The sequence below is a fragment of the Pollachius pollachius genome, assembly GCF_949987615.1.
Source record: "Pollachius pollachius genome assembly, chromosome: 3".
Lineage (NCBI taxonomy): Eukaryota > Metazoa > Chordata > Actinopteri > Gadiformes > Gadidae > Pollachius > Pollachius pollachius.
In genome coordinates, this window is record NC_136936.1 from 30,320,400 (window position 1) to 30,331,827 (window position 11,428).

Consider the following 11,428-nt stretch of genomic DNA (forward strand, 5'->3'; position numbering starts at 1 on the left):
GCAGGTGACAGCAGCTGTTATCTCCTCCAGGCTCACATCTTGCTGGACTGTGGTGATGACAACATCTGTAAGCCCGACCTCAGGCTGTCTGTGAAGAGGTAAGTGCTCCTTAAAGGGTTGGGCTGCTAGTGTACTCAGCCTGTCAAACTACAGCACTCACTAAACCAATAAAACTGGGTGGGGTGTGAGTTAAGTGTAAGGATGAGGGTGAGTGTTAGTTGAGTGTATGGATGAGGGTGAGTGTTAGTTAAGTGTATGGATGAGGTTGTTTCACCCAGCAGCTCGCCGGGCGTTGTGGTGTGTTCCAGTGACAGGAAGCAGCTGTACATCGGGTTAGGGTTAGGGTTAGTGGGTCTCAGCTGTGTGTGTGTTGTGTTCCAGCGACAGGAAGCAGCTGTACATCGGGTTAGGGTTAGGGTTAGTGGGTCTCAGCTGTGTGTGTGTTGTGTTCCAGCGACAGGAAGCAGCTGTACATCGGGTTAGGGTTAGGGTTAGTGGGTCTCAGCTGTGTGTGTGTTGTGTTCCAGCGACAGGAAGCAGCTGTACATCGGGTTAGGGTTGGGGTTATTGGGTCTCAGCTGTGTGTGTGTTGTGTTCCAGCGACAGGAAGCAGCTGTACATCGGTGACGACAACGAGCTGACGCTGGAGATCAGCGCGGAGAACTGGGGGGAGGGGGCGTACGAGGCCGAGCTTCGCGTCTTTCCGCCCCCCCAGGCCGACTACACCACTGTGGTCCGCAGCCAGGTGGGACAGGGTCGTAAGGTCACTAGAGTTCAGATGGGACAAGGGTCGTAAGGTCACTAGAGTCTATATGTGTGAAACCTCCTGGTTAGAGGCGGGACACATTAAGGAACAACAGAGAATCCGCTCCTGAGTGACACAAACCAGCGCCGCCCGGTTGGCTGGCTGGTGTGGGGGGCGGCATTTGGTGTTGAGAGGAAGAATCTTGTAAACTAAGAGATACCTTCTGGCCAGAATTTATTTTTAATTGATCATTTATAGTTATCAGTTATTTATAATTTATTGATAACATTATTGTACTGGGCCAGGCTATGTCTGGGTGGTAATGAAGTACTGGGCCAGGCTATGTGCTGGGTGGTAATGAAGTACTGGGCCAGGCTATGCTCTGGGTGGTAATGTACCTGGTTTTTGCAGGCTCTATCCAGGCTGTCATGTAACTCCAAGAAGGATAACGAGACCAGAGTGGTGGTGTGTGAGCTGGGAAACCCCATGAAGGGAGGAGCCAAGGTCAGTCATCAGTTAACACATTTACCACCAAGTCTTCAGAACCACACCTCTTACTGCATTGGCCCTGTCCAAGCTGGTTAACTTGTTATCTCATCCATTTATCCACTTAGTATAGGAATTCATTAGTTAACAATCCATAGTCAACTATTGAAGGAACTTATCATTCTGAGAATAGAGGGAGTTAGTTATGCCAACCTATTCCTCTTTCATGTGTTGATTGGCTGTTGTTACAACCTGCTGCGCTTCCATTGGCCAGGTCCTGGCGGAGCTGCGCTTCAGTGTCCACCAGCTGTCAGAACATGACACCTTCGTCCAGTTTGACCTGCAGATCTTCAGGTAGACCCCTGTTTGTCCCTGGTAGACCCTGTGTGTCACTGGTAGACCCCCGAGACTCTGGTAGACCCTGTGTGTCTCTGGTAGACCCTGTGTGTCTCTGGTAGACCCTGTGTGTCTCTAGACCCTGTGTGTCTCTGGTAGACGCTGTGTGTCTCTGATAGACCCTGTGTGTCTCTGGTAGACCCCTTGTGTCTCTAGAGCCTGTGTGTCTCTGGTAGACCCTGTGTGTCTCTAGACCCTGTGTGTCTCTGATAGACCCCGTGTGTCTCTGGTAGACCCTGTGTCCCTGGTAGACCCTGTGTCTCTGGTAGACCCTGTGTGTCTCTGGTAGACCCCTTGTGTCTCTAGACCCTGTGTGTCTCTGGTAGACCCTGTGTGTCTCTGGTAGACCCTGTGTGTCTCTGGTAGACCCTGTGTGTCCCTGGTAGACCCTGTGTGTCTCTGGTAGACCCTGTGTGTCTCTGGTAGACCCTGTGTGTCCCTGGTAGACCCCTTGTGTCTCTAGACCCTGTGTGTCTCTGGTAGACCCTGTGTGTCTCTGGTAGACCCTGTGTGTCCCTGGTGGACCCCTTGTGTCTCTAGACCCTGTGTGTCTCTCGTAGACCCTGTGTGTCTCTGGTAGACCCCGTGTGTCTCTGGTAGACCCTGTGTGTCTCTGGTAGACCCTGTGTGTCTCTAGACCCCTTGTGTCTCTAGACCCTGTGTGTCTCTAGACCCTGTGTGTCTCTGGTAGACCCTGTGTGTCTCTAGACCCCGTGTGTCTCTGGTAGACCCCGTGTGTCTCTGGTAGACCCCTTGTGTCTCTAGACCCTGTGTGTCTCTAGACCCTGTGTGTCTCTGGTAGACCCTGTGTGTCTCTGGTAGACCCTGTGTGTCTCTAGACCCCGTGTGTCTCTGGTAGACCCCGTGTGTCTCTGGTAGACCCCGTGTGTCTCTGGTAGACCCTGTGTGTCTCTAGACCCTGTGTGTCTCTGGTAGACCCCGTGTGTCTCTGGTAGACCCTGTGTGTGTCTGGTAGACCCTGTGTCTCTGGTAGACCCCTTGTGTCTCTAGACCCTGTGTGTCTCTGGTAGACCCTGTGTGTCTCTAGACCCCGTGTGTCTCTGGTAGACCCCGTGTGTCTCTGGTAGACCCTGTGTGTCTCTGGTAGACCCTGTGTCTCTGGTAGACCCCTTGTGTCTCTAGACCCCGTGTGTCTCTGGTAGACCCTGTGTGTCTCTGGTAGACCCTGTGTCTCTGGTAGACCCCTAGTGTCTCTAGACCCTGTGTGTCTCTAGACCCCGTGTGTCTCTGGTAGGCCCAGTGTGTCTCTGTAGACCCTGTGTGTCTCTGGTAGACCCTGTGTGTCTCTGGTAGACCCTGTGTGTCTCAGGTAGATGTCATTTACATTATGAATGATGCTGAAGGAAAGTTGTGTGGTTTCAGCTCCAACCAGTTCAACAACAGTAGCCCACTGGTATCCAGCAGGACCAACCTGACTGTGCTGGCCAAGGTCAACATCAGAGGGTGACCGACACGCACGCACACACACACACACACACACACACACACACACACACACACGAACACACACACACACACACACACACACACACACACACACACACTAAACTCCTACCCCTCCATACAAACACAAACTAACACAAACATTATGACAAAATACAAATCCAGACTGGAAATCGACTATACACTGTTGTGTTAATTCAGTGTGTGTGTGTGTGTGTGTGTGTGTGTGTGTGTGTGTGTGTGCAGCGTGTCTGCTCCAGACCAGGTGTTGTTACCAATAGCCAACTGGAAACCCAGAAACCCCCCGGTGTCAGGAGACGACATCGGACCCCAGATACTACACGTATATGAGGTACACATACACACACACACTCACTCACTCACTCACTCACTCTGTCACTTACTCACCTACAACATGATGTCATCTGTCTCCAGCTTCGCAACAGTGGTCCCAGTGCATTCAGTAAGGCCATGCTGGTGGTGGACTGGCCATATCTCTATGGCAACGGCTCTCTGCTTGACATAATTTCCTATGAGTTGGACGGACCAATCAACTGCACCACAGACGTGGAGATAAACACCTTCAACGTGTCTGTAAGTTACACACACACAGATTGTGTTTCCGCTGTTCATTGGGTTTAAGGTAGAGCTTGATGAGGTAGGAGGAGGTTTGAAGGGATACACCCAGATATCTGGAAGGGTTAGGGTTAAGGTTAGGGTTAGGGTTAGATAACCCTCGAGAATAATGGCAAGATATCATTATAAAATTACAACAAATTATTAAACTAATAATATCACTCAGTTAAAGCTCTACTATGCGCGTATGGCCATGAGAGTCTCTACAAGACCTCATAACATTAGTTCTCGTTATACGGGTATATTGTACCATTTCAGAGAGTTATCATATGAGGACATGTTCACTGGCATCGTAATTTGAAAGAAGGAATAGAGTCAAGAAGTTGAGCACTCCCATCTGTTGGTATTATGACCAACAGATGAGACACAGCACACACAGACACATAGCTGACACACAGCACACACTTATTGTATTTAGTTTTATATTATAGCCTATCGTAAAGTTGAATCAATATGTTTATAAGACTGTTCATTTATTTGGTTTATTTCAGACAGAACAAAACCACAAAATGATATCCATTATGATGATTCAGTTTGACCTTCAACAGTCCTCGTTTTTCCCTTCTAAATCTCAATAGCTCATTGAGAGCTGATTTATTTAGATTTGTCTTACTTACACATTTTATCATTTTACACAGAGTGCCACATAATGTCCTTGATATAAAAATAACTATAAGCAGTCTTATTGTGTGAAATATTGTCTCATGTCCAGGCTTTAGAACAAGTGAAATAAATCAATCCTATTTGTTTTGTCAATCGAATATCGTCAACCTAAAATCACAGCGGTGCGCTTCGATCAAAACATCCTCTAACTTACCAAATATATAGTTATTGTAGGAATGAACAAAGAATAAGGAAACCCAGCTGGTGAGAACTCTAGCCACTCTCTTTGGCGATCCAGCAAAAAGAGACTGGGCCGCTGGTTTAGAGGACATTCTGCTCAATGCTTCATCTAGCGACCTCCATGGTAGAAGAAATGGCGGCAGACAATACCGTCGGGAACCAGCGTTCAGAGCCATGATTCTGCTTTTGATCAACAATACGTTTTAGTTTTGTTGGTAAATGGCCGACAGTGGGGGTACATTCCTTTTCGTCTGCTGTAAGAGATAGCCATACTGGCCCTACTCACTATGCTGAGTTTGGAATAAACAATTAGTCTGAATCTGGGGTAGACTGGTAACCAGATGCATTGGTGATACTGGCATACCGTATGTGTCTGGCCCACTCGTTAAGACAGAGGGCCTTAACAAGAGGCCCTCGATAAGACCTGGCCCCCGCTCGTTAAGTAAGAGTGCCTTAACGAGAGGCCTTTGTTAAGACAGAGGGCCTTAACGAGCGGCCTCCTGCAGACCTTGGCAGGGACCAATCACAAGCGTCAGTCAAATAAGAGGCTTAGCGATGATACCTCCACGGTCCACAGGTGCCTCCTATGGGAGCGCCACATTGGCACAAAGAACCAAGATGGATGCTGCTGACGTGTCCCACATGTCCTGCCTTGTAACTACTCTGTGTGTATGTGTGTAGAACCCGGTCACCGTGGAGAAGTCTGGAGACAGAGGGAACGAGGGCCGGCAGCCAAACCACATCCACAAGAGGGCCCTGGAGGAGCCCCGGCCCCAGGACCACCTGCAGATCCTGGTAAAACACACACACACCCTGTTAATGTGAACTATACACTGTGAAGACATTGTGGGTCTCTGCCGCCAGAGACACGCAGTGAGTGTGTGTGTGTGTGTGTGTGTGTGTGTAGGACTGCACCACTGCATCGTGCCTAAAGCTGCGTTGCCAGGTTGGCCGTCTGGAGCGAAATCAGGGTGCGACGCTGTTCATCAACTCAAGACTGGCCGTCAACAACTTCCTCAGGGTACCAGACACTATATATACACTATATATCAGTCTACGTCACTCTATGTCACTCCCCGCTCTCCGCGCATGTCGTTGGCAGAAAGAGACGAGAGCGACAAGAGCCGCAATCATGTCTTGTTGTGCGGTTGGTTGCACAAACCCTTTTAATAAGGCTTTTTCTTATTCGTATTGCATGCCTATTAAATGTATATTCTGTTTGAGTTCATCTTCCTCAAAAAGTAGTCCCCTTTAATCACTATCGATCAAACATGTTTTTGATACCTTGAAGGGCATTATCCCGCTTATACCATGGTCACTTGCCAAGGAAAATAAATTAAGGTCATTCATTTATATTTTCATGCGTTTTACAATCCAAATATAAAGTTTTTCACATAAATAGGACGGACCGTAGCTACGACTTGGCAACGGGAGGTATTCTATTCCACTGAGCTATGAGCCAGAGAGCTAACGTTATGGATTGTACATATTTATAATTCGAAATTTGTCCCAGCCTTTATACCACAGATACTCTAGGGTCTATAGCATATAATCACGTTGTCTGATTACAGTTTAATTCATTTTTCACAATTTACCAGCTCTCGTTTTGAAGAATAATCACCGCGCCATTCGTTACAATGGAAATCGCGACGGTCTATACTTTCAACATAAAGTATACATATTTATAATTTGAAATTCGTCCCAGCCTTTATACCACAGATACTCTAGGGTCTATAGCATATAACCGCGTTGTCTGAGTACAGTTTAATGTAACAGTAAGCTGACAAAATCGCTAATTAACACCGCAACTGCAAATTAACCACACAGAGATAACCATGGCAACCAGTCAAACAAATTTCTTTGCCATCTTTCTGCACGCGCATCCGCAGTGTTGATAAACAAATAATCCCCCTATATTATGAACTATATATCCACCATATATAATATACATATATACTATAAAAACACTATACATATACACACTCAAGTTATATACACTATATATATATTCACTAAACATATATACTATATACACACTACACACTACTACTACATATATATATACTTTCTACTACACTATATAATAAATACTATGTATAACACTATACATATATACTACATACTATATATAATATATATACACTATATATACACTATACATATATACAATATACTATATATACTATATATACACTATATATACACTATATAATAGACACTATATCAACTATAAATATACACTATTCACTATGTATACACTATAAATAGATACTATATATACACTTTAAATATATACTATACCATACATGCGCTATAAATATATACTATACATACACTATATATACACTATACCAGTGGAGGCTTCTCCAGTGAGGAGAGGGAGGAAGATCCTCCTTAACATCGTTGAGAATAAAAAATGTAGATTGCCCAGACTACTGTAATGAATTAATGCCCTTAAATATGACTACTTTAATGCCTTTGTATATGTAATGTTTGATTCCCTGGGTAAAGGGACATTAGCAACCCCTATCTCCTTTTCACAATTACTTCAGGGAGGACGTTCCTCCCTCAGCCTTCGTTGACTCCCATTCATTTCCCTGAAAGTACTGGCGGCCGGTGAATAACATGGGGTTCAATGGGAGGGAGGAGGAAAGTCCTCCTCTGTCCCCTGGCAGGGATCATTTTAGTGCATAATGAATACTGCTGCCTATGCTTGTGACAGTAATGCAACTATGCTGAATTATTTTGAGGACTTATAGGCTACTTGAAGTGAAGTATTTTTAACAGTGTGGAATCTCCATCTACAGCTGATCACTATCACTGGCTAAGCAAAATCAATCCGGTATTTCGCACACTGCCATCTCAATGTATAGCCTAACATATATAAATATAACACTGTACTAGACACAAATGTATTTTCCACTAGCTAGTGGTGGTCATTACATTGTAGTGTATTATACTGTAGAGAAACTAGTAAAGTCAACACAGCTTTATGTTACGGCGTTACATGGCAGGCACTGCAGCTCTCGACAATACATTACTTTACTCTGGCATTTCTCTTCACAGGGCTGCCTGCAGCCCGGCCGCAGGCAGCCCTGCCCGGCCGCGGGCTCCGCAGCCCGGCCACAGCCTCCGCACGGCCGCGGGTTACGAAAACGCCAATATAAGCGAACAGAGCCGCACTGTACCGCAACGAACAGTAGCGCACGGCTCGGTGGAAACGCGGCATACGACTGAGCGGGTTCGTTGGCTCTCGTAGCCTAGACTTGAGGGGATAACCCCTCCCTCCAGGCTGCTCCACAGCCAGGGCTCCTGCTTATTGGTTCATAGCGCAGCCATGCGCTATGAACAGACGTAGGCGGGATCCAGATCCCTTAGCTAGTCACACCCACTCAGAGTAGGACTTTCCTCCTCCCTCCCATTGAACCCCATGTTATTCACCGGCAGCCAACACTTTCGGGGAAAAGAATGGGAGTCAATGGAGGCTGAGGGAGGAACGTTCTCCCTGGAGTAATTGTCAATAGGCGATAGGGGGTGCTAATGTCCCTTTACAGAGGGAAACAAACATAACATATACAAAGGCATTAAAGTAGTCATATTTAAGGGCATTAATTCATTAGAAGTCTGGGTAATCTACATTTTTTATTCTCAACAATGTTAAGGAGGATCTTCCTCCCTCCTCACTGGAGAAGCCTCCACTGCTATATATACACTATAAATATTTACTAGCCACTTTATATACACTATATACAGTGGGGCAAAAAAGTATTTAGTCAGCCACCAATTGTGCAAGTTCTCCCACTTAAAAAGACGAGAGAGGCCTGTAATTTTCATCATAGGTAAACCTCAGCTATGAGAGACAAAATGAAAAAAAAATCCAGAAAATCACATTGTCTGATTTTTTAAGAATTTATTTGCAAATTATGGTGGAAAATAAGTATTTGGTCAACTACAAACCAGCAAGATTTCTGGCTGTCACAGACCTGTAACTTCTTCTTTAAGAGGCTCCTCTGTCCTCCACTTGTTACCTGTATTAATGGCACCTGTTTGAACTCCTTATCAGTATAAAAGACACCTGTCCACAACCTCAAACAGTCACACTCCAAACTCCACTATGACCAAGACCAAAGAGCTGTCAAAGGACACCAGAAACACAATTGTAGACCTGCACCAGGCTGGGAAGTCTGAATCTGCAATAGGTAAGCAGCTTGGTGTGAAGAAATCAACTGTGGGAGCAATTATTAGGAAATGGAATACATACAAGACCACTGATAATCTCCCTCGATCTGGGGCTCCACGCAAGATCTCACCCTGTGGGGTCAAAATGATCACAAGAACCTTGAACAAAAATCCCAGAACCACACGGGGGGACCTAGTGAATGACCTCCAGAGAGCTGGGACCAAAGTAACAAAGGCTACCATCACTAACACACTACGCCGCCAGGGACTCAAATCCTGCAGTGCCAGACGTGTCCCCCTGCTAAAGCCAGTGCATGTCCGGGCCCGTTTGAAGTTTGCTAGAGAGCATTTGGATGATCCAGAACAGGATTGGGAGAATGTCATATGGTCAGATGAAACCAAAATATAACTTTTTGGTAAAAACTCAACTCGTCGTGTTTGGAGGAGAAAGAATGCTGAGTTGCATCCAAAGAACACCATACCTACAGTGAAGCATGGGGGTGGAAACATCATGCTTTGGGGCTGTTTTTCTGCCAAGGGACCAGCACGTCTGATCCGTATGACGGAAAGAATGAATGGGGCCATGTATTGTGAGATTTTGAGTGAAAACCTCCTTCCATCAGCAAGGGCACTGAAGATGAAACGTGGCTGGGTCTTTCAGCATGACAATGACCCCAAACACACCGCCCGGGCAACGAAGGAGTGGCTTCATAAGAAGCATTTCAAGGTCCTGGAGTGGCCTAGCCAGTCTCCAGATCTCAACCCCATAGAAAATCTTTGGAGGGAGTTGAAAATCCGTGTGGCCCAAAAACATCACTGCTCTAGAGGAGATCTGCATGGAGGAATGGGCCAAAATACCAGCAGCAGTGTGTGAAAACCTTGTAAAGACTTACCGAAAACGTTTGACCTCTGTCATTGCCAACAAAGGGCATGTAACAAAGTATTGAGATGACCTTTTGTTATTGACCAAATACTTATTTTCCACCATAATTTGCAAATAAATTCTTTAAAAATCAGACAATGTGATTTTCTAGATTTTTTTTTTCATTTTGTCTCTCATAGCTGAGGTATACCTATGATGAAAATTACAGGCCTCTCTCATCTTTTTAAGTGGAGAACTTGCACAATTGGTGGCTGACTAAATACTTTTTTGCCCCACTGTATATATAATATATACTATGATATACACTATAAATATATAATATACACTATGATATACACTATACATACCGTATATACTATATTTAATGTATACTATACACACTATAATACACTATATACTAGATATGATACATGCTATACACTATATATACACTATAATATATTTAATATATACTATACACTACATATACAATATACATACAATATATACTAGATGTAATATATGATATACAAACACTCTTACATCTACGCTAGACTGACTATCTAGAGTGTATATATATACTGTATATTTATATAAAGTATATGTTCACCATAAACAATCTTCACTGCATGTGTTATCTAGTGATTTAGTTTTAGTATCAACACACATTCGTATGTAAATCCATCTAACAGAATGTGTGTGTGTGTGTGTGTGTGTGTGTGTGTGCAGGCAGAGAACCAGAACAGGTCCTACACGGTGAGGTCTTCAGCCTCCTTTAGTGTGATCGAGATGCCGTACAAGAAGCTGGTGTCTGAGATGCCCTCCAACAGCACCACCGTGAGTCCAAGGCCCGGGGCCATCTGAGTGTTGGAACACACCCAGTAGGGGGCGTGTTTCTGATTGGAACACACCCAGTAGGGGGGCATGTTTCTGATTTGAACACACCCAGTAGGGGGCGTGGCTCTGATTGGACCCGCTAGGGGGCGTGGTTCTGATTGGACCCGGTAGGGGGCGTGGTTCTGACCAGGTGTTTAGCAGTGCCACCAATGAAATGACTGCGCTGTCTGGTCCTCTATCCTCTCTGTCCTCTATCCTCTCTGTCCTCTCTGTCCTCCATCCTCTCTGTCCTCTATCCTCTCTGTCCTATGTCCTCTTTGTCCTCTGTCCTCTATCCTCTCTGTCCTCTGTCCTCTCTGTCCTCTATCCTCTCTGTCCTCTATCCTCTCTGTTCTCTATCCTCTCTGTCCTCTGTCCTCTCTGTCCTGTCCTCTCTGTCCTCTATCCTCTCTGTTCTCTATCCTCTGTCCTCTGTCTTCTCTGTCCTCTCTGTCCTCTATCCTCTCTGTCCTCTCTATCCACTCTGCCTCTCTATCTCCTAATCACGTGAGCGTCTCGGTGCTCTCAGGTTAATAAAATTGTTATCTATCTCCAGGTTAATAAAGTTGTTATCTATCTCCAGGTTAATAAAGTTGTTAACTATTTCCAGGTTAATAAAGTTGTTATCTATCTCCAGGTTAATAAAGTTGTTAACTATCTCCAGGTTAATAAAGTTGTTATCCATCTATCAGGTGAGCGTCTCGGTGCTCTGGTTGACTGACATGCCCCCCCCCGTCCCGGGCTGGATCGTAGCGCTTGCCGTCCTGGCCGGACTCCTGCTGCTGGCCCTGCTCATCTTCATCATGTACAAGGTAACTCCTCTTCATCATGTACAAGGTAACTCCTCTATGGTATACTCCTCTTCATCAGGTAACCCTCATGTGTCCTCCCCTCATGTCTCCTTATCTCCTCCCCTCATGTCTCCTCTCTTTCTCTCATGT

The 11,428-nt window shown here is 45.4% G+C and overlaps 1 protein-coding gene across 1 annotated transcript in view; it reads left to right on the forward strand.

Moving 5' to 3' along the window:
- itgav (integrin, alpha V) overlaps nucleotides 1–11,428 on the forward strand; it is a 67,471-nt gene that overhangs the window by 52,960 nt on the left and 3,083 nt on the right. Inside the window, exons 21-31 of the mRNA XM_079733653.1 lie at nucleotides 31–98; nucleotides 601–745; nucleotides 1,157–1,249; nucleotides 1,506–1,585; nucleotides 3,011–3,091; nucleotides 3,338–3,443; nucleotides 3,527–3,685; nucleotides 5,252–5,365; nucleotides 5,478–5,591; nucleotides 10,341–10,448; nucleotides 11,180–11,299. Of these exons, the coding sequence (XP_079589779.1) occupies nucleotides 31–98; nucleotides 601–745; nucleotides 1,157–1,249; nucleotides 1,506–1,585; nucleotides 3,011–3,091; nucleotides 3,338–3,443; nucleotides 3,527–3,685; nucleotides 5,252–5,365; nucleotides 5,478–5,591; nucleotides 10,341–10,448; nucleotides 11,180–11,299 (1,188 nt within the window). The remainder of the gene's footprint in view (nucleotides 1–30; nucleotides 99–600; nucleotides 746–1,156; nucleotides 1,250–1,505; nucleotides 1,586–3,010; nucleotides 3,092–3,337; nucleotides 3,444–3,526; nucleotides 3,686–5,251; nucleotides 5,366–5,477; nucleotides 5,592–10,340; nucleotides 10,449–11,179; nucleotides 11,300–11,428) is intronic.